Genomic DNA, 23,681 nt, shown 5'->3' with positions numbered 1-23,681 from the left:
CTATCTATCTATCTATCTATCTATCTATATATATATATATATATATATATATATATATCACATTAAATAGTTGGACTTCCGGACCTTGGCCTCATGAAATTTTGTCTGACTGGACCTCTTTAAATTTTATTTGAATACCCCTGATGTAGAGTGTTACTGACATCACTTTAAAATGGCTCAGAAGAAAGGATTTTTTTTTTTTTTTGTCACCTGCTACCTGGATTCCTCTCGACTTATGTCTCTTCCCGGCCCCCTCTCCTTGCATCTCTGGTGGGAGGGAGTAAATATGAAGAAAAAAACTGTACAACTAAGAAATTAGAAAGTGGGCTTGCATCTCCTCTTAAGGTCCTCCAGAAAAAGAGGAGAAGAAAGGACTAGAGGAGGTAAACTCAATAAATTCAATAATCTTGAATAAGCAGTAAACAACTCCACCTGTAACAGGTAAGAACATCAGTTCACATCTGGTATTAGAAGGCATCGCCAGATGTAGCTGCTAATGATTAAACCATGAAAGTTCAATCTTAAGACACGTTATTGTCATTAATGTCATGTCTGATCATCACACACTGATGCAAAACAAGGATTATTGAACATTTATTGGATGCACTGTAAACTGGCACATGATTGAAGGGGCCTGCAGCTGCACTGTGCTTTATGTTTGGACCATTGGTTGGAGATTTCATTAGTTTTGTAGTTACACCAAAATGAATAAAAATATAGGGTTATTGAACAGAGGACATTGCCATTCTGAGAACCATGCACTGAAAACCAGTAAATGCTAAAATAGAACCCTAATGTACTAGTGGACTTCATAAAGGTGTACTTGTAGTTTGTCGCAAGAGATTTCTCCAAGAACACACACATCACAAAAGACACGGCATTATCACTGCTGCCTCACAGCTAGAATGACATCTAGAAGGTCTGGGTTTGATTCCACCTTGGCCCGGGCCTCTCTGTGTGGAGTTTGCATGTTCTCCCCGTGTATGTGTGGGTTTCCTCCAGGTACTCTGATTTCCTCCCACAGTCCAGAGACATGCAGGTAGTGGGGTTAGGTTAACTGGTCACTCTAAATTGCCCATAGGTGTGAATGGTTGTCTGTCTCTCTGTGTTAGGCCTGCGAAAGGCTGGCAACCTGTACAGGGTGTACCCTGCCTCTTGCCCTATGTCAGCTGGGATAGGCTCCAGCCCCTATTTCAAACTGTATCTGGTGTGTTCTGGTCCTCCTGATGCAGCTGGCAGCAGGTGAGCAAAGCAACTGTGGCGAGGACCCAAAAACTGAAAACTGAAAACATCTTAAGAACCAAACTCCTACAACAAGCCATCCATCCATTCTTTTTCTAGTGCTTATCCGAGTCTGGGTCGTGGGGACGGCAGTCTAAGCAGAGAAGCCCAGACCTCCCTCTCATATTAGGTATCAAAATTTTAAAAATAAAATTAAAACATTTTTCCTAAACATAACTGAGCCAAATGTAAAACTAGCTTGCTATTATGCTATTATTACTACTTATATGATTGATGGAAAAAAAAGCAATTTTTTTTAATTGAGTAAACCTACAGATGTTATATCTACATGTTAGGATCTGGTTATTGTAAACATTTATCATCATAGTAACCACCTTACCAGCATCAGTATATGTAAACACAAATATGTAAATATATGAACATCAGAAAAATATGTTGGTAGTGGAGTATTTAACATTCATAATTATCAGAGAAAGATTTTTTTGTGACTATCAGTTTCCCAAAAATATATTAGAGAATGTGTGAAGAAAGGCGTTTTAGGGAGTTCAGTCCATTTACTTCTATTACTTTAAAAGGCAAATCTGCCACATCCAGTATCGCAGCAATGGGCCAACCTGCTCAATGCGGCATCTACGCATGTATGTATATATATGTTATGTATGTCTATGTACGCATGTATGTCTATGCTTCGAAGGACCCGGCCTATGTAGACTGGGTTCTTTTTTTTACTGTTTCACAGTTATGGCTGTCAGAGGACAGTGACATACATGCAGATGGATTTAACATTATACACAGTGGCAACACAGGAATCATTTGGGGGGGCGGTCTCTGGTTGTCTGTTAACAGGCTGTTGTTGAGAATTCAGAACATTTTAGCACATGAAATGCACTCAGACAAACTTTATTGTCCATTGTAGAGCAGTGGAAATGTGTCTTAAATGTGGCCCTCAGTGTATACAAATAAAACAGCAAGAATATAAATCTAAAAAATCACATTTTCAATCATTTTAAACGCTGTTGAAATGAATAATTTCTGGTCCTGGCTGCAGAGACTCTGTAGCAGCGACCTGGTGGGAACAGTTGAAATGATTTGTGCAGCATGTGTGAAAAATCATGTGTAATAATAATGCTGACTTTACATCTATATGCCTGAGTATGAATATCTGACAGTGATGACTGTGTGATACCTGTTATTTTGTTTCCCTGTTTGCTGAGAGGGACTTATAGACAACTGTTCTAATACTTTTGCTTACATTAAAACTTCTATGTTTTGTCAGCACAAAGAGGCGCTGCTGTGCCTTTTGTGGACATATTCAAAATGCACAGAAAAGGACAGTGTTCTGTCTACCTCAAGTCCCCAGACATCTACCTGCTCCACCACCTGTCCCTTGATCTCCAGTGATGGAAACAGTGTATGAGTCACATCATCAGGTGGCGCTCTCCTACAGCAGCAAAGCTCCTTGGTTTTTGAAGCGTTCACCTCTAAGGAGCGCTCACCGATGAGACTGATGAGTCCACTTGTTGACGATCTGCTGCTAAACTGTAAGAATCAGTCAGGTGAGCCACCAAGGCCACATCGTCCACATATTATCCATGTTACAGATTATATTGTTTGTGTAAACAGAGAACCAGTTGGGAGAAAAAAACACAGCCCTGTGTTTAGAACAATGTTACTGGATTTATTACCATCAACTGTTAGTTGTGTCGGGTCAATAATGAGGTCTGAAAGATGAAGTTCAGAGTTCCCAGAGCCTTCAGCTTTCATTCTCTCTCACTGGGTAGTTTCACAGTTATTATTTATATGCAGAATGATAATGATCAGCTCAGAATCTGTGTGACATGACAAATGCTGAATGATGCAGAGAAGGTTTTCTGATGTTGTACTTTGAATGGTGACTGATTATAGAAAATATAATAAAACAATTATTTCAGTGTTTTGAACGTAGTCGTACAGTTTGGGTTATAAATTACCTGCTGCTCTTCTCTTCCCTCCACAGCAAAAGGAGAGCTTGCAGCACCTGAGACAAGGTCTGATGTCACTTCCTGTCCCTAAGAACGACTTTGAGATTGTTCTTCCCGAAAATGCAGAGAAAGAACTGGAAGAAGCTGAGATAGAGACGGGATTCATAGAAGACTCAGCAGATATAGAAGCACGCAAGCAGGTACGCACACACTTTAGATTTAGATACAGGATTTATGCTTTTTATAAGTGACCTCAGTGATATTAAAACCAAATTTATGCTCTTGTTTGTATCCCTGTAGTTTAAATAAGGCTTATCCAACATGGTGTTTTAGTTCAGCTTGAGCCAAAATGGCAGAAAGAGCCTTTGGACAACATGATGTATCCAAAGGAAATAAAAGGTCTCCATAGGTACCCCTCTGAGGGTCTCACTCTGCTTTTCATCGACATTCCCCGATGAGCAAGCACGAGGCAACAGTGGGGAGGAAAAACTCCCTGTAGACAGGAAGGAACCTCCGACAGAACCAGGCTCAGGGAGGCGCAGTCATCTGTCAAGACCGGTTTGGGGGTTGAAAGGAAAAGGAAAAGAGGGGAGACAGAAGAAGGGAGTGGAGGAAGAAGAAAGGGATGAAGCTTCTTCTTCGATTAAAGATGGAGGAAGATGAGGCTAGTTTTGTGCAGGTAGAACTGAAGAAGCAGCAGAGTTATAACGGGAAAACACGATTTTGTCTGCACGGTGCTGAAGAATCAGTAGATTTCTTCCAGAAAAACCAGAAGGGCTTTTTCTTTTTCTGGCAGCGTTCTTCCAGATTCTTGTTCTCTAATGCAAGTTTTCTCAGATGACTGATATTTTCTACCTTCTCCTCCTCAAGGTTCTTGCACTTTTTTTCAAGTTCTTCTAATTCTTCCTGGTTTTCTGCATACTTTTCATTCAGGTTTTTATATTTCTCTTTCTGTACATTCTGTTCCTTGTGCATGTCTTTATTTATTTGCTGCAGTTTGACACACATGTCTTGTAACTCGTGATTTCTCCTCTGCACTTCTTTATGTGTTTCCTCCTGTTGTTGCAGCTCCTTTTGCATTTCGGTGTTTTTGTGCTGAATTTTGTTATAGAGATTTCGCAGTTCTGCATTTTCTTTCACCATTTCTTGGAAATTGCATTGCTTCTCTGCACATTCCTTCTTCAAATTGCTCTTTCTTTGTTTTAGTTGTTCCTTCTCTTTAAGTATTTGTTGATTTTTTAGCATGGCTTCATCAAGAATTGCTTGCAAGCCTTCATTTTTTTTCTTGGTATTGTGAAGTTTTTGCTGCATGTCTGTGTTCTCAACATCCTGTTCTTGCTTTTTTTTAAGCATTTCATCAAGCTTCACTTTCAAGCCTTCATTTTCTTTCTGTGTGTTGTGAAGTTTGGTCTGCACCTGGCTGTATGTCACTTCCTGTTTATGGAGCTTGCGTTGCAACTCTGTGTATTTAGCTTCATGTTGTTCCTTCACTTTAGGTATTTGTTCATTTTTTAGCAGCGCTTCATCAAGCTTTGATTTCAAGCCTTCATTTTCTTTCTTGGTGTCCTGAAATTTGCGCTGCAAGTCTGTGTGTGTCACTTGCAGTTTATTGAACTTGGACTGTACCTCCGTGTGTTTATCTTCCCATTGTTTATTTTCTTTAAGCATTTTGGTATTTTTTAGCAGGGCTTCATGAAGCTTTGCTTGGAAGCCTTCACTTCTTTTCTTGGTGTCGTGAAATTTGCTCTGCATATCTTTGTATTTCACTTCCAGCTCATGGAGCTGGCACGGCACCTCCTTGTGTTTATCTTCCTGTTTTTTCTTTGCTTTAAGGATTTTTTCATTTTTTAGCAGGGCTTCATCAAGCTTGGCTTTCAAGTCTTCATTTTCTTTCGTTGTGTTGTGATGTTGGCACTCCAGCTCTCTGTGTGTCGCTTCCAGTTCATGGAGGCTGCACTGCACCTCCAAGAGTTTAGCTTCCTGTTCTTCCTTTTCTTTAAGCATTTCTTCATTTTTTAGCAGGGCTTCATCAAGATTTGCTTGCAAGCCTTCATTTTCTTTCTTGGTGTCATGAAGTTTGCACTGCACCTCATTGTGAGTCACTTCCAGTTTGTGGAGATTGCACTGCACGTCCGTGTGTTTAGCTTCTTGTTCTTTCTTTTCTTTAAGCATTTCTTTATTTTTTAGCAGCACTTCATCAAGCTTTGCTTTCAAGTCTTCATTTTCTTTCGTTGTGTTGTGATGTTGGCACTCCAGCTCTCTGTGACTCACTTCCAGTTCATGGAGGTTGCACTGCACCTTCAAGTGTTTAGCTTCTTGTTCTTTCTTTTCTTTAAGCATTTCTTCATTTTTTAGCAGTGCTTCATCAAGATTTGCTTGCAAGTCTTCATTTTCCTTCTTGGTGTCGTGAAGTTTGCGCTGCACCTCTCTGTTAGTACCTTCCAGTTTGTGGAGGTTGCACTGCATGTCTGTGTGTTTACTTTCCTGTTCCTTGTTTTCTTTAAGCATTTCTTCAATTTTTAGCAGTGCTTCATCAAGATTTGCTTGCAAGCCATCATTTTCCTTCTTGGTGTTGTGAAGTTTGCGCTGCATCTCTCTGTGCGTCTCTTCCAATTCATTGAACTTGCATTGCAACTCCGTGTGTTTACCTTCCAATTCATTGAACTTGCTTTGCAACTCCGTGTGTTTACCTTCCAATTCATTGAACTTGCATTGCAACTCTGTGTGTTTACCTTCTTGTTCTTTCTTTTCTTTAAGCATTTCTTTATTTTTTAGCAGGGCTTCATCAAGCATTGCTTGCAAGTCTTCAGATTTTTTAAGGCTTTTGTGAAGTATGAGCTGCACCTCTCTGTATGTCCCTTTCAATTCACTGAACTTGTACTGGACATCTCTGTGTGTCACTTCCATTCTATCGAACTTGCATTGCAACTCTGTGTGTTTACCTTTCTCTTTTTCCTTCTCTTTAAGGATTTGGTCATTTTTTAGCACGGCTTCCTTGAGTGTTGTTTCCAAGTCTTCATTTTTTTTCTCGGTGTCGTGACATTTGAGCTCCATCGCTCTGTGTGTCACTTCCAGTTCATGGAGCTTGTATTGCAACCCTGCGTTTTTAGCGTCCTGTTGTTCATTCACTTTAAGTATTTGTTCATTTTTTAGCAGCGTTTCATCAAGCCTTGCTTGCAAGCCTTCATTTTTATTCTCGGTGTCATGAAGTTTGTGCTGCATCTCTCTGTATGCTGCTTCCAGTTCATGGAGATTCCACTGCAACTCTGTTTGTTTAATGTTCTGTTCAATCTTTTCTTTAAGCACTTTTTTAGTTTCTAGCACGGTGCCATTAAACACTGCTAGAAACTGTTTATTTCCTCTCGATGCACTGAGCTTGTTGACGACCTCAAGTCTCACATCTTCCATCTTGTGCAGCAAGTCTGTTATGTACTCATGTCCTTGCCTATACATCTCCCTAAAATCCTTTTTAATCTGCAACTGTCTAACTTCTTGTTGTCCATTCATTATTGGTTGAGTGTGAACCTCTATCTTTCTATTTTTCCTCTGCTGAGGTATCGCCTTATGCACATTCGAACGTGTGAATGCTGCTAACAAACTCGCTTCTAGACTTAAATGTTACCCCGACGTTTGTCTTGTGTGTGCCTATGTGTGAAAGATCAGAGGCTACGTCCCCTTCAAGTCCTCTGACGTTAGAAGGTGACGTAAGATTCTAATGACGTAACAGAGTTCCAAACAAGGTAAACATTCCTATGGAACACTGGTCAAACCATGGAAATAAATTCCATGGTTTGACCAGTGTTGCCAATTTACCGACTTTGTCGCTAGATTTAGCAGCTTTTCAGACCCCCTAGCGAGTTTGTTTTTTTATTTTTTTTCCAAAAAGCGACTAGCGACAAATTTCGCCCTGTTTTCTGTGCATACAGCCTTCGTACTGTATCCATTCAGACGCTTAGATATGGCTCGGACCCCCGAGAGTAACTGGCTGTTGGTATGTACCGTAAGTCACGTGACCTTAATAGCGAAAGTGGGTCTGTTCGTGTCCTCGAGACGCAGTTGGCGGATACGCCGCATTGAGCAGGTCGGCGTGTTTCTGATACGTCAGCGTACATGTCTATGGATTTACTGAGCTGGCTGAAATCCTGCTGACTGAAGATCGTAAGAGACATCGTTCTGGCGTATCCTCCATCACCGGGGATTATCGGGTACGAAGGGATTAAATACATATAATTTATGTCTCATTTATAGCGCTATAATCAGGGGTTACAGCGGGCCGGACCGAGTCCGTAAATTGTGCTCGCGGTAGTGTGTCACTTTGTCACACAGTGTGTCTGCTAGCTGAAAGAAGAGCTGCTGTGTTTCCAGGGAGAGCAAAGAGAGAGAAGTTCACAGAGATGGAGAAAGAGGACAGGAGAGGAAGAAGAGAGGTTAGAATTAAAAATAAGGACTGGAAAACAAACTGAGGTATGCTAACTTTGTGTAATCCAAAGATTGTATGAAAATACTGTAGTGTGTGATAAAAGATTAGCTTGTTGTACTGTATGTACAGTAAAGCTCTGTGTTGGACTGGTGCACAGAGGCTGTGTTCATGGTCAGAGTTATGGGTTACATGAAGTGCAGCAGAGATGAGTTTGAATCAAAGCTGCTGATGCTGAGAGTCATTCACTGAATCCAACATTTATACAGGCTGTATGCTCTGAGTGTAGGAGATGGAGATCAGCTCAGATAGCTGTGAAATACTGGGTTACATCTTTGTGAATTCAGTTCATCCACACAGAGCAGCAAATCTCAGAGCAGCAGCAGCAGCAGGTCAGCTGATCACAGCCTGCACACCAACATCATTTACTGGAGCTCACAATAGAAAGTTTGGCTTCTTCTCCCCATGCAGAGCCATTACAGCTGATCTTAGGGTTCCTCCACCTTCTGAATCCCACTGTAACCCCTGAGTATCCTCATGTTGGTGTTTAGGTGGAGGCACAGTCACCCTCTTACTTAGAAGTACTTGTACTTCTACTTAAGTACAGAATGCCAGTACTTTTGCCCCTTGTTTAAATGTGTCAGTGGTTTATTTTTGAGCAATTGGTGACATCATATAGCGACTTCTAGGACAGCCAATAGCTACTTTCCTTGCTGAGGAGTTGGCAACAGGGGGTTTGACTGACTCTTTCTCCTTGGCTGCCACCTAGAGTGGGGAGTGGGGGAATTCAAATTTTTCATCTTAAAATTTTTCTCTCTCAACTGCCACTGTGTCCAGTGTTCACTCTACAGCCATCATTTTACCCTAAAAATGTAGAGCCTGTGATATACAGGTGCTGGTCATAAAATCAGAGTATCATGAAAAAGTTGATTTATTTCAGTAATTCCATTCAGAAAGTGAAACTTATATATGGAGTCGATCAGTCTGTGGCACTGCTCAGGTGTTACAGTGTATCACAAATGTGAGTACACCCCTCACATGTCTGCATATATTTAAGTATATCTTTTCATGGGACAACACTGACAAAATGACACTTTGACACAATGAAAAGTAGTCTGTGTGCAGCTTCTACAACAGTCTTCATGTAGAGCAACAATTGGTCTTTTAAGATCCTCAGACAGTTTTTTGCCATGAGGTGCCATGTTGGAACTTTCAGTGACCAGTATGAGAGAGTGTGAGAGCTGTACTACAAAATTGAACACACCTGCTCCCTATGCACACCTGAGACCTAGTAACATGAGTCACATGACATTTTGGAGGGGAAATGACAAGCAGCGCTCAATTTGGACATTTACGGGTGTAGTCTCTTAGGGGTGTACTCACTTTTGTTGCCGCTGGTTTAGACGTTAATGGCTGTATATTGAGTTATTTTGAGGGAAGAATAAATTTACATTGTTATATTAGCTGCACACAATGACTACTTTTCATTGTGTCAAAGTGTCATTTTGTCAGTGTTGTCCCATGAAAAGATACAAGATAAAGTATGTATTTTATATATATATATATATATATATATATATATATATATATATATATATATATAAAGATAAAGATAAGATTAAATATCTGCAGAAATGTGAGGGGTGTTCTCACTTTTGTGATACACTGTATGAGAGCCCAGGTTGCTCTGATAGTGGCCTTCAGCTCTTCTGAATTGTTGGGTCTGGCGTATCACATCTTCCTCTTCACGTTAGCCCACAGATTTTCTATGGAGTTAAGGTCAGGCGAGTTTGCTGGCCAATGAAGAACAGGGATACCATGGTCCTTAAAACAGGTACTGGTAGCTTTGGCACTGTGTGCAAGTGCCAAGTCCAGTTGGAAAATGAAATCTGCATCTCCATAAAGTTGGTCAGCAGCAGGAAGCATGAAGTGCTCTAAAACTTCCTGGTAGATGGCTGTGTTGACCTTGGACCTCAGAAAACACAGTGGACCAACACCAGCAGATGACATGGCACCCCAAACCATCACTGACTGTGGAAACTTTACACTGGACCTCAGCCAACGTGGATTCTGTGCCTCTCCTCTTCCTCCAGACTCTGGGACCTTGATTTCCAAAGGAAAGGCAAAATGTACTTTGATCAGAGAACATAACTTTGGAGCACTCAGCAGCAGTCCAGTCCTTTTTGTCTTTAGCCACCAACCTTCCAACTGGTAGATGACCTGCTCTACCCTGCAAGCCACAGCCACCCCAGTATTTTCATTGTATATATAAAATTAAGCAACACAGAAAATGGACTTTAACTAGACCCAACACAAATATTATCATCAAATAACTCCTGAAGAACAAAAGGCACATAGACACCAAGAGAACAACAGTTCCTTTAGAGTGCAAACAGGACAAAGAAATACATCACTGGAGGACCTATGCTAAAGGCTGGTGTCCTGAACTCAAACTGTCAGGCCCCAAATTTGAATAATTTACATGCACTACTACAAAATCTTTTTTTTTTCCAGAAGGAATCTCTTTTGTTGCTTAAGCACCTCATAATAAGGTAGCTTTAAGCAACAAAGTTCACAGAATTGGCCGGTGATTGTTGATCATGTCTTTCTTCACAAGACTTTTTAAACCTGTGCTGGGAAAACAGACAAATCCTACTTTTCCCCACTTTAAAGGGTTAAACTGCCTTTAGGACCCCTTAAAATTTATGTACACATAAAATTAAGTAAAGGGTGGCAGCCTGTAACCAGATGACAGTTTGCACTGCAGTTGAACCTCAGGTGTGTGTGTGTGTGTGTGTGTGTGTGTGTGTGTGTGTGTGTGTGTGTGTGTGTGTGTGTGTGTGTGTGTGTGTGTGTGTGTGAGAGAGAGAGAGAGGATTATTCTGGATTTTTGCGTTGTTCTACATTAACAGGTTGTACATTCAGTTGTTTACTTTGTTCACAGATCAGTGATGCTGAGTTGGAGGAAGTCGTTAAATTGGGTGTTGCCAGTGAGGTCGCCCGTCAAGCTGCTGAGGAGAGTGAAAGTGGAAACTCTGCCTCCTCCACCCTCCTGTCCGAATACAGCGTCACCAACACCATGGCAACAGGGCTCCGGACCCCACGAACCCCTGCTGCTCAGGACAGGATAATGCAGGTAATAAAGACACTCAGCAGCAGTGTCTCATGTTTATCGTTTATTCTGTGTCACTAGGCTAAATTGACCTTCGTGAATAAAGACTAAAATCACAGCAGCTGTATTGGCCTGTAATTAGGCCAATGTTAAATCAGACCTGTCTGCTCATGTGGACTTCATTCAGGTTAAATTTGGACAGTAAAAGGAAAATAACATATAGCAGTGCTTAAACAGTTTTAACCACAAGTCTGATTAATGTACTATGTGTTGATCAGTCGATCACCAATCTGTTAGCACTATTTATATTTTTGCCTTTATGAATACTTTAAACAGTACTATTGTCAGTAAAAACATTATTTTACAAAGTAGATACTATCTTCCTTTCCTTTTTAATATTTATATGTAAATTAATTTGTACCATTGTGGTGTGTCTGTATTTTCAGGAAGCCCAGAATCTGATGGCTCTGACTAACATTGACACCCCCCTGAAGGGAGGCCTCAACACCCCGCTGCATGAGAGTGACTTCAGTGGAGTGACACCTCAGCGCCAGCAGATACAAACACCCAACACTGTTCTCAGTACACCATTCAGGTAAGAAGCCTGTTATCACACAGCATAATGTTTACACTCTTACCTCTGTGCTGTTTCATTAACAAACAGCTGATTATGTAACATGGCAGGACTTAATAAACAAAATAAATACATTTCAGTTGTTTGGAGGATTGATGTTTTTTTTACTCTGCATCAACTCAAGATGTAGTAAAACCAAGTTTCCTTTATCAAATCCTCGTAACAGAAGCTGTGAGACTAACAGAAACACAGATGCTGTGATCCTTTACATTTTGTAAACTGTGTGAACAAAGACAGAAGCAATGCAGCAACAACAGAATAGCAGCTCTTGCAGCTGCACTTTCCTTCCACAGGGTGACACTCAAGGGTAGATTGTGTCTTCTGCTTTAAAGGCATGAGTTTGAAATATGGCCAGAAACTAGAATCCATATCTTAAAGAAGCCCCGTTATTCCCAGTTACCATTTGCTACTTTTAGCCTCAAATAGCAGGTTTGTTGAGCTGCATCTGATGACTGTGTGGTGCAGAAACTCAGCCATTTTTTTTTAATGACCAAAGGAAAAGGATTTCATATATTTGGTTGGATTTTGTCATCAGCTGCTGCCATTGTTGGTCTGTTTCACTTGCAAAGCTCACACATACAGGTGTCTTAGAGGAAGCTGTCATTGCTTACATTCACATAATAACTCCTCCAAAAGCACAAAGATCAGTGTTTGTTTTTTTTTTAAATTTCTGCCCTGCTGTGGGACACATCTATAAATATGAATAATTTTGTGTATTTCTACAACAGAACTCCTGGCCCAGGTCAGGGGTCAGAGGGCATGACGCCTCAAGCCGGAGGCGCGATAACCCCACGCGTGGGAGGGACTCCAGGTTTAACCCCCGGCCGCACACCACTGAGAGACAAACTGAATATTAACACAGAGGAGCAACTGGCTGATCCTGCATATGCTAAACACATGGTAAAATAAAAACACACTAATACACATTTAAAGCTGTGAATACACAACAAACGGCTCCTTAAACACACAGCTGAACTCTGAACATCACACTGCTGTAAGAATCTCATCCAGGTGCTGCCTTTCATAAACATGCATTTCTGTAAGCTCTCTAAATCAAGATTATGATCAACAGTAATTAATCAAAGTTCTGTATTATTCTTTGCATTAGCAATGTCATTGCTGTATTGCTGTCATGGTTGCTGTGGCAGGCAGGCAAGGGCGGACCCAAAATGCAGGACTCAGCACAGTGATCTAACTTAAATGAGATTTACTTAAAATAAATCAACTGGTACAAAATAAACAGGGCAGGACAGAAGCCAGAACTAAACTTAAGGACCAGAGAACAGGGAGTCACACAACTGGGAAAATTGATGACAACACGACAATGAACAGAAGAAAACTGGGGGCTTAAGTACACATCAGGTAATTAGGGCAAGAGGAAACAGCAGGGCACAACAGGTGGAACAAATGAGATGAACAACAGGGGAAGCAAAAGTACACACAAAGTACAGGGAACACGAGACTGTCAAAATGAAACAGGAAGTAACCTAACAAGGTACACGGAGACTTAACACAGGGGGACTGACACACAGAGGAAAACTAAACAGGGACCGAGGCATGGGAGAAACAGACAAAGAGAAACACAGACACGGGACAGAGACGCAGACTAGATGCAAAACTGGGAATAAAACTCAACTGGAAAACACAGGAGGTCAGGGTCAGGACAAAAGGACAAAACAGACACAAGAACACAGAGACGGAGGGGAGACGGGGACAAAGGGGACTAGAAAACCACAACTGATAACAAAGCCAGATCTAAGATGAACAATGAAAACCAAAACAAACTAGGAAATAACAAAACTCAGTGAATACAGAACTAAACACAAAACGCTGGGCACACGGCCCAGGACCATGACAACTGCAGCCTTTAAGAGAATATCTATTTAGTTATTAACCTGTCCTGTCAAACAGAATCATGATCTGAATGCTCTGTCGTGACAAACATCAGAGACATGATATCAGCAGAGGAGTTATTTGCAAGAAGAGGAAAGGAGAAGGGAGAGCAATACTGTGAAGAGAACAAAGAGGATGTGCACAATGAGCCACCAATTGCTGCATCTAAAACAAAACAGTCAAAAAGCAAACAGCACACAGAAAGAAAGAAACAAACATTCAGTCTTGCTCTGTGTGTTTTTGCGTAGTTGCATATGATCTACTGAGGTCATAGACCAAAGTAGTAGTGGTTGGTGGATTGATCTGTGGCCTTTTTCTGCACGTCTTCCCCCATCTCTCTCCACCCCCCCCCCCCCCCCCCCCCCCCCCCCCCTTACCTTACATCAGTATTTAGACATAAATGAAAAGTGCTTTCTCTAGATTTATGTTACTGCAAATGTAGTCTATCACATGAATATTTGAATTTTTTTTAAAGCATATTCAACATAGTTCTTACTGAAGACAGCAAACTTTAAAAACCGTATTTTCCGGAGTATAAGTCGCACTTTTTTTCATAGTTTGGCTGGGGGTGCGACCTATACTCCGGAGCAACGTATATGTGACATTTATAACACATGAACCAAAATACTCCAGCCACTTGACATCTCCGTGAACTGCAGCTTTAAGGCAGTCTTGCGTAACCTGTGGGCGCAGTGGATGATGGATGGAGAGCACAGCTTAACGGCAACTGGGAGAATGCGCCACCCAACTTTCCTGGAAGTCATTGGATGGATCAAGAAAACATGGGCTTCAGTGACAAACCATCCTGTTGGGATTCAGAAAGGCTGGAATAATTGGAACTGCAGCTGACGACGAGTCTGACTAACGCGACACAGAAGAGGAAGCGGCGCTTCGTCTACGGAGTGTACGGAATTGTTTAGAAGTGACACCGAGGATGAAGAATTCAATGGATTGATGGTTTGGTTAACTTGTTAGTATGTTCTTTATGCTATGGTTATCTGAATAACTTAATGTTACGTTAACATACTGTAGCGATTCTCTTAGTTAGAGAGCGTGTTGATGTTGTGGGATTTCGGACTGTTCGGGAGGTTCGTGAAGGCAGCATGGAGAGAGAGAAAAAGACCGAGAGCTTGCCTGTGTGTGTGTTGCTGTTCCGCTGTTGTAGTTGTGGTTGGCGTGGCTGTGGCCTACAGCAGCCGTTTTTCTGTTAATAAAGACGACCTTTGTTGTGAATATCGCCGACTTTGGAAGTGTGTTTACAACGTTACAATACCGAACACGTGTTCGTTGTGCGTCATGTAGCTGAATGTGCTACGTTAGCATAACGTAGGCGTAACCGTGTTCGTCCTGTTCTTTAATCCATTATTATTTTAAATTACCGTTCAAGATGGAATTTGTGCTCTGAGTCTCGGATTCTATCAAACCCCCCCCCCCTTCCAAAAAAGTGCGACTTATAGTCCAGTGCGACCTATATATGTTTTTTCTTCTTTATTATGCATTTTTTGGCTGGTGCGACCTATACTCCGGAGCGACGTATAGTCCGAAAAATACGGTATGTTATCAACAGGGTGCTTACTGCTGCCACTTCAAGCTCCCCCATCTGGTGAGTCTGTGGGTTTTAATGTGGTGGAAACAGGAAGATTAAGCTTGTTAGGAGCTCTTAGTCACAAACATGTAATAAATAATAATTATATATATATATATATATATATATATATATTGCACTGCAAGAAGATGACATATACAAAGTATAAAACTAAGACAACCCACTGTTAGCAGCTGCAGGAGAGAGAACTTTAGCTTTGTGTACAATATCCAGCAGTTCTCAAGAAATTAAATTCAGGTGTGGGTATCGAACCATGCAGAATGACTCAAATCAAGTTATCCAATATAGTATTCAGCAACTTCTCTCAACATTTTATAATAATAGCAGCAGTCAGTAATTGTAACTCTAACACCTGCCTCTTCCACACACTAGTGTGTTGTTGTGGCTGCCTGAAAATTCATTGACTGCTAGTCAAGACACTGCTGTATAGCAGGCAGAAATAGGACTCCAATGCAGGACTCAGTAAATGGTATATAATTTAAAAACAGATTTTATTGCTGTAGAATACCAAAACATCGTGTAAACATAAGCATGGCTGGGAAGGGCATTAGCCGGGAATAACAAAAATGAGCTTTCTACCAGGAATCCAGAGAACACAACAAAGAACACGGGGAGGACGCAGACAATAAATACACAAGAGGTAATAGGGGAAAGTGGCTACAGCTGGGGAGAACAGGTGAGCTGAAACATACACTAATAAGACTGAGGGAACAAGAAAACAAAGAGAGAAACTACTACTTATGTAGTCTCCAGCTGATTGATCCTTTTTCTTCAGTATTCCTGTTTTTGTTTTTTATTCCTTTGTATTTCATTTCAGGTTTATTATCATTCAGAGTTTATTTGTTAGGATTTGTTGGTCATTTCTGTGAATGTTATATTTGAGTATTTATGCTTTAGTTTATTCCAAACTTCTACAGTTTAATCCTGCATCTTGTTGAGTCTTCATCTCTGTGTTAGGGGTTCCTCTGTTATGCTGCTTCCTGTCTTATTTTGATAATCATTTGTCTCTTGTTTCTTCCGTCCTCATGTGTGTGTCTGTTGTGTGCTCAGGAAACTTTTTGCTGATTCTGCAGTTCACTTGACTCTGACACTGTTTTTGAAACTTCAAGGTAAAGCTTTTTAATCACTGTGCTCATCAGCCACCTAAAGCAACCACTGAGGGCTAAATGTATTTGTGGTACAGAACATACGTGGGAACATAGTTAAAGACAAACAGTGGTTTGAAAATTAATGCCCTTAAAGGCAGATATGAAATGCTAATTTGTGTGATAATTAAAAAAACTAAGTGCCAAATAATATGCAAAATAATAGACAACAGCCACTGAACTGTTTTGTTTATGTTATTTTCAGTTTCCTGTAGCTGCATTCAGTTTAGGCCAAAGTTGTGATGACAAGGAAAAAAAAAAAAAAAATCCTAATTTTTGTTAAATATACTTTCAGAAATTTTACAGCCATCTTCAGAGCCTTTGTGACAGAAAAATCTGTGAGGTTCACCTGCAGGTTCACCTGCAGCCAGTCTGTTTGAGGACTCAGCAGTGTGACTGTTGTGCAGAAAGTTTTGGTTAAAATGTATCTTGTAATTAAGTTTCTCATGCTTCTTTGTTTAATTGTGAAAATAATGTATAATGTGCAACTTTATAAAAATTTGATATTTTTTTTATTGTTTTTATATTTGATTTATTTTGTTATTCAACTTTGTTCAAATTGATTCAATTTTATTTATATAACGCCAAATCACAACAAACAGTCGCCTCAAGGTGTTATTTTGCATGTCACACATTGTGTTCCCTCATATTAATATTCATATAACACTGTAATATATATAAAGTATATTGTAAAATGTAATATGTATGTAATGGGCAGGTGATTACAGTGACTTCCGTAAGGAAGCTCCTTCACCACAGACTCAAATAGTGCCAGAGTGCATAAAACTCTATGAGAAAATGACCTGTCTGTTGCTGTGATCATAACCATAGTAAACTCTTTATTGATAAATTGTGAGTTGGTAGCTTAAAATCTTAAGCAGGCCCATCGCCTCACTACCATATAGAAGCATCTCAGCAGGTTCACTGTCTGTGCAGGTGTAGTGTTTTTATGGTATTAATAAAATCTTTAAATGAAGCAATAATACCTCTGATGTGAGCATGTGAGTAGTTTTTGTTAGTAGCCTAGATGCTTTGTAACAGAAAATTTAGACTTCTGTGTTAAATGTACAACCTGCAGCGTATCCTATGCCCTAATCTGACGTGCACCCCTCCTGGAAATGTAGCTACACATTGCACCAGTGGAGCCCACAGCTAGTGTGATCGGCCTGCTCAGTACTGTGGATTCCTTCTTTACATTTATGGCAATTTTTTTGCCATAAGTTTTCAAATGTTTCCATCACAGAGCAGCTGCATTTGTACTGAGATTAGATTACACACAGGTGGACTCTTTTTAGTCATTGGCAGTCATCAGGCAACCGCTGAATGCAATTGGTTGCACTCAGAGAAAAGGGGGCTCAATACTTTTGCACACCACACTTTTCAGTTTTTTATTTGTAAAAAATGTTTTGAATCATGTATAATTTTCGTTCCACTTAACAACTGTATACCACTTTGTGTTGGTCTTTCACATTAAATTCCAGTGAAATATATTTATGTTTGTGGTTGTAATGTGACAAAATATGGAAATCCCAAACAAAACAAACAGTACTGAGATGAAGGCCTGAAGTGGGGAAAAAGTCCCAGGATTTCATTTGTTTCTACGGTCCATGGCATGACCACACTGGAACATAGTCACATTATGTAGATGATGTTGTAGGCTCGATGAAGATTCACCACTGAATTCTAAATCAGCTATCCTCAGTATCTCAGTAAGATTCAGGCTTTTTACTCCTCACAAGATTAGATAGTGACAGGCTGGGGTGTCACCGGGGCTTCAAAGATACTGTAAAGAAGAAGAAAAAAAATAATCTATAAATGTATGAGTGTGACCACATGTCAGTAGGGGTGGGGTGTAAAGTTTGCTGCCACAACTTCCCCGTTCAAGACAAACTCATCCTATCACAGATTTGATCCACTGGTTCAGCTAAGAGCAGTCCTGAGGTAAGTAAAGACAAATATTCTCATTATTTCTACTTGAAGAGAAACATAATTATGAAGAAACAACAATAATCAGGCCAAGTCAGTATTATGGGATTGTGTTCATTTCTTTTGTGTCTGCAGTGAGTTTCAGTGTAAATGCAGTGAATGTAAATGTGATCATTGTAATGCACTAACTGTATTTGATTCTGCTCAGTTTCATTTATATATCAGCAGCTCACAACAACAGTCACATCAAGGTGCTTTACACTGTAAGATAAAGGCCCTACAATATTAGAAAGAAACCCAACAATCACAGATTACTGAACAGAAACCTGATGATAGCTCAGTAACAGGAGTTCATATCTTTAATACAAAGATACTCCTGAAATAATTTAGTTGTTTGGTGAATGAAATATAGATAATGTCTAAAGCTGTTGACATTATCAGTTACCAGTTTATTAGGTGCACATTACAAGTAGCATCTAATTTCTCTAAAGTTGATCCTGCCTTCATTAAAGATACTTTAAATTAGACTTCATGCTCACTCACTGAGCTTTATCATGGTTTTCATTTCTGCAGTAAAAGAAATCTTGATGCTCAGTTAGAAAAAAAATGGGATTTTGGTTTTAGATTATGACATTAGCACAGAAGCCCAGACCTCCCTCTCCCCAGCCACCTCCACCAGCTCATCCAGGGGGACCCCAAAGTGTTTCCAGGCCAGAAGAGAGATATATCATCTCTTCGGTGTGTCCTGGTTCTGCCCCGGGGCCTCCTCCCGGTGGGACATGTCCAGAACACCTCATGTTGCTCCTCCAGATGAGCCACATTTTAAAGTGCCAACTTTTACAAAATTTCAAAGAAAGGGAAGTTTTTGAATGGCTTCACTGGATATGACAAAATTAATGTACAAACTGTCTAACTCTAAGTGAGCACTTTGATTTTTCACAATATTAAGAAAAATGTTAATCAGTTAGAGCAACTGCTATTTCACAGAAAAGTGTTTTTGTTTGTTTTGTTTTTGTAGAAAAGAGTAGAAGACTCTTTCACAGCAGCTCCAACACACAGAAAGTCAGTGAGAAATGTGGGAAGCTGTGTTTTGGATCAACATCTGTCTCCTCCTTCCAGTGACCATGTTGTTCATCTGCTGTGTGTGTTGTGCGGTACGTAAATATGTCATTTCTTTTTATGTCTGTGAGAATGTGAACAATTTAAAAAACTTAGAAAAAATACATTTAAAACCAAAAATAAAATAAGACTTAATAATAATGAAAGAATAAATAAATAAAAATTAGGCCTGCAGTAGCCTGGCGACCTACTCAGGATGTGCCCTTCCTTTGGCCCAGTGACAGCAGGAATATGATATAATAAATAAGCAGATAAGATAAAGGAGAAACAGAAAATATAAACATGGTGTTGACTAATTATTTAAATTAAGTAGTTACTTCAGTTCAAGTCTGACAGGCCTGCATCAGTCTTGTTGCAGTTACAGCTGAGAATTTTAAAGAAAACATATTAAATTAGTAACAATTTGAAACCATTAGAAATACAGTAGGAACGTGTAACTTATAAGAAAAGACTCAATGGCTCCGTCCTGTGTGGTACAGCTCATTCATCTATTGTGTTATTTGGAAACTTTGATAGATCCATAATTATAAATTACTACTAAATATGATTTTGAGCACAACTTTCAACATTTTGCTAAAGGTCTGACCCTTACATTACATAATTAATTAATTTATTTATTAAAGTTGATTACAGCATGTCGTGTTTATTACTGCATTGATATGACTTCAGTAAATATTTCCTGCAGGGGCAAAGAAATCAGGTTCCTGTCATCTATTACACAAACCTCCTCATCTCCAATCTAATCCAAAGAAGCACAGGGATGTCTTGGAGGGAAATACTGCATGGAAATACAGCGCGCATCATTTTTTACTATGCGGTGATGGCCGGTCTTTACTTCAAGATGTGCATTGCTCTGGAAAGGTACCAATCTGTCTGTCAGTGTGTGCACACTTGCATGTCTCATTATATTGTACTGTGGAGGATCGTCATGGTCAGAAATATAATATTCTGTACAGTGATAATCAGAGTTTCTGTTTTGTGTTGCAGGTATTTTTTCATTGCCTGCCCCCTGTTGGACTGCCTCAGACAAACTCAGGGTTCTGTGCTGCTCTGTGTTCTGGTCTGGTCCTTTTGTACTTTCAGTGTCACTCTTGCCATAATCTTAGATGAATCTGTACGTTTAATTATTTATGCCGCCCTCCCTGCCCCCCTGTTCATCTTCTGTCTAGCTGGGACCCTCAGAGCTCTGCCTGCTGCCACCTCAGTTCCCACTGAGGTAAAACGAAGAATTGTAGGAACTTTGGTTTGGTTGCTGCTGAACTACTTTCTGATAAATCTACCTGCAGTCATTCTATTAACTCTCAAATTGTATCCAGATCGACCTGATGCAGGTATTGTTTTTATCATTGTGACCTTATTTCTGCTCAGTTCATTTATGGACTTGTTTCTGTTTGCTTTCAAGTGTAAAGGGCCCATTGACAGGCTGCTGGCCTGTCTGTGCTGCTGCAGCATGGAGAACAGCAGCAATGCAGATGTGACTGATGTTAGCACAGAGAGGCGGGTTCATGTAGGCAGAGACGAGGAGTTAGAGCGAGATGAGTGAACACCGTCCTCTACAAATATTGTTTCTGAATGAACATCTGACAGTAGATTCAGCTCCAGGAGTTTAGACGTGCTGCTCTAAGCTGAACTCTAAGGCTGTCGGCCCCCTGAGATCCAGTTCTCAGTCAGGTTGCACCCAGTGGGAGAGACAGGAAGCACAGGTTTGAGTGGATGATGTCAGTGTAAATTTGATCATTGTTTCATCATTTCTTCTGAAGGCTTCTAGTATTCAAATATTAATAGAAAGCACACTTGACACATCTTTATTTTCTGTTGTTGCATTCTCATTCATATTGTAGTAGTCGTTTAATTATGATATCCAGCTTACTCTGTTTTTATGTACAAATAACATACTCTGTTACATTCAACTTTTTTATTTCGTTTTTTCTTCCTGCATCATCATAACTTGTTCTTAAGGACCCTTTAAGGGTCACACATTTGTTTTCTGGATGATTTTGTGTTCCCTCAGAGTAACATTTGAATTTCCTCTGATGTACTGAGTTATGACACAGTATAATGTATTATTAATAATATTGTTGTAATAGGCTGAGGTTTTATAAAGAATACAAAAATGAATGTTTTATTATCAAAATACATACAATAGACTTTTGCGTTTTGTAAGCTTGAAATCAAGTATCAGATATTTTATTCTCATTGATAAACTTTTCTTTTATGGTATATAAAAAATAAATAACTGTTTTGTTTTTTATGTCATTAACTGAGAAGTTATGAAGTCAGAATTATCTCCTATAGACACGTGTGTCAGTGTGACTTTGGACTTCAGCATAAAGCACTTTCACATTCAGAATCATTTGAAAAGGTACACACACACACACACACACACACACACACACACACACACACACACACACACACACACACACACACACACACACACACACACACACACACACACAGCTGCATAATGACTGAGTATGAACTGTTTTAAGCTGCAGTGTGTTGACACGGAGTTGTGGTGAAAGATAAATAGAAATAAATGGTTAGTAATGTGTGTTTTTAATGTGTTCATGAATTTTTACTATTTCCATTTTATTATATGAGATAGGGACTGCACATTGTTATCGTAGTACAGAAAATACAGCCCCTCAGTACTTTTACATACATGTTTAGTCATCAAGTCTGTATAATCATGATGATGTGGTCTATACTGCTTACTGAAAATAATCTCAAGTGCATGTGATGTGATTTAATTGAATGAAAAAAAAAAATGAACAAAATCCAAAATACTGTAAGTAAATCTATAATTGAAGCTAGAATACTCTGTGGTTCCGTGATGCAAGACTGGGCGTTTTGACGTGGCTGTTGTCAGTAGGCTCTCAGGCGCCTGGGGTCTTGGGGCCCTCCCCTGGCTCGTGCAGGGGTCCTCGCCGGTTCTGTGGGCCTCTTGCCCTTTGTCTGTGGGGCACCCTGCTGGGGTCGCCCTCCTCTTCCACTTTGGTTGGGCACGTGGCTGTCATCGAGATGGGTGGTCTCGGTCTTTAGTGCCTGTGGGGGGGGCATACAGTTTAAAGCTTAATAAATAAAAATAAATAATACCAAGAGGAGCATACAATACAGCTCCCCTCGACACAGCAAAGCTGGTTGGCACAACAGAGCATGCAGGCAATAATTTTTGTCCTGCTGGACAGGACAGGTTTAAAAAAAAACTATAATTTTTTAGACTGCACACTCTGTCTCTGATCTACATCCCTGAGGTCACTGATTCTGAGATAACACCGTGTTATCAATCAAGTGTTTGCTGCCACTTCAGCTGCTCTCATCTGATGTGTCTGTGGGTTTTACTGTGGTGGGAACAGGAAGGTTCAGTCTGTAAGGAGCTCACACAGTCACAAACATGGTTTCATAAAGCAGCTGCAGTTTTTACTAAGTTAAGACTAATGTGTATATATTACATTTGTTTAGGATTATTTCCAGCTGTAAATCACAAGTGGTATTCTAATAAATATTTCTGTAAAAAGCAGCAAACTCTGAGCTCATTATTACCAGAAAATCAAATCTGTAGGACAGATTTTTTTTTACAAGGATTTAAAACTGCATTAAAGATCCTTCCTTTTTATTGGTTATTTTAATGTATAATTTGTGTGTGTGTGTGTGTGTGTGTGTGTGTGTGTGTGTGTGTGTGTGTGTGTGTGTGTGTGTGTGTGTGTGTGTGTGTGTGTGGAGCAGCAGATTGTGTATTTGTTTAATAGGTTTTGTGATCTATTGTTGTCGACTCCATGATTTTAGTAATGTGAGCACTGTTATGTTATTTGTGCCTCCCTCTATGATCCTCTTATAAAGATACTCTTCAACAATGTGTACTAGCATGTGTGCAAATACTGAGACTGGCATTATGAGACTTTAGAGCTTCTTGATTGTCTGCCTGATGTGGACGAGGCCATCACCTACCCACTGCTGATAATGTGCCGTATAAACATCCAGCTGCACCTTTGAGACCAGACTTCTACATGAATGATAAAACTTTCTACTACTAGAATCAGATGATAGCAGCTTAAATCATGTTTTCGGCCCCAGTTTGTTTTTTCTTGATGTTCTCAGTTTCCTGTAGCTGTGTTATGTTTAGGCAGCAGCTGCACTGAGGAAGAAAAAATCATGCTTTGTGTTAAATACACTCTTTCACAAATGTTAACATCTCACTGAGTTTATCAGACAGAAAGCACACAGAATTTTACACACAGATAAATGTGTGAGGTTCACCTGCAGCGAGCCACTTTGAGAAGGGTAACCACTGACCTCTCAGTCAGAAAAATGTTGATTAAAATATTTGTGTTTTTATGACAGTTGCTGGCTCTATGTTTGGGCTGGTATGAGTGTGAACACTGGTGAGTGCAGGGAGGGGTTTATTTGCCACCACAACTTCTCTGTTCAAGACAAAGTCGTCATATTGCAGATTTCACCCACTGGTTCAGCTGGAAGCCGTCCTGAGACAAGTAAGGCCGATGTTTATTTATATTATTTCTACTTGAAGAGAAGCAGAGTTATGAAGAAACTGACTCATAATTAGGACAAGTCAGTATTTTCACAGCCTGCTGAAGTCATGACTCTACCTTCTGTTCTTTGGTG

General features: G+C 40.0%; 2 protein-coding genes across 2 annotated transcripts; one reads left to right on the top strand and one right to left on the bottom strand.

Moving 5' to 3' along the window:
• The first annotated feature begins 1,915 nt into the window (after positions 1-1,915).
• Positions 1,916-19,098, top strand: LOC115793567 (cell division cycle 5-like protein). Its single transcript, XM_030748615.1, has 6 exons — positions 1,916-1,948; positions 3,239-3,403; positions 10,565-10,756; positions 11,179-11,327; positions 12,095-12,266; positions 18,955-19,098. Exons 1-6 carry the CDS (start codon positions 1,916-1,918, stop codon positions 19,096-19,098), a joined length of 855 nt encoding a protein of 284 aa, XP_030604475.1.
• Positions 3,386-6,859, bottom strand: LOC115792871 (myosin-9-like). The gene has a single exon (XM_030747457.1). It carries the CDS (start codon positions 6,708-6,710, stop codon positions 3,906-3,908), a length of 2,805 nt encoding a protein of 934 aa, XP_030603317.1. The 5' UTR covers positions 6,711-6,859; the 3' UTR covers positions 3,386-3,905.
• Positions 19,099-23,681: the final 4,583 nt, after the last annotated feature.

Source organism: Archocentrus centrarchus, chromosome 15, assembly GCF_007364275.1.
Source record: "Archocentrus centrarchus isolate MPI-CPG fArcCen1 chromosome 15, fArcCen1, whole genome shotgun sequence".
Lineage (NCBI taxonomy): Eukaryota > Metazoa > Chordata > Actinopteri > Cichliformes > Cichlidae > Archocentrus > Archocentrus centrarchus.
The sequence above is the reverse complement of the archived record's forward strand: the minus strand, read 5'-3'. Positions and strand labels throughout refer to the sequence as shown.

Coding starts and splice junctions, on each gene's coding strand:
- LOC115793567 (XM_030748615.1), top strand. CDS start 1,916: ATGTATGTCTATGCTTCGAAGGACCCGGCCTAT. Junction 1,949..3,238: donor CTTCGAAGGACCCGGCCTAT/GTAGACTGGGTT, acceptor TTCCCTCCACAG/CAAAAGGAGAGCTTGCAGCA. Junction 10,757..11,178: donor CTCAGGACAGGATAATGCAG/GTAATAAAGACA, acceptor CTGTATTTTCAG/GAAGCCCAGAATCTGATGGC.
- LOC115792871 (XM_030747457.1), bottom strand. CDS start 6,710: ATGAATGGACAACAAGAAGTTAGACAGTTGCAGATTAAAAAGGATTTT.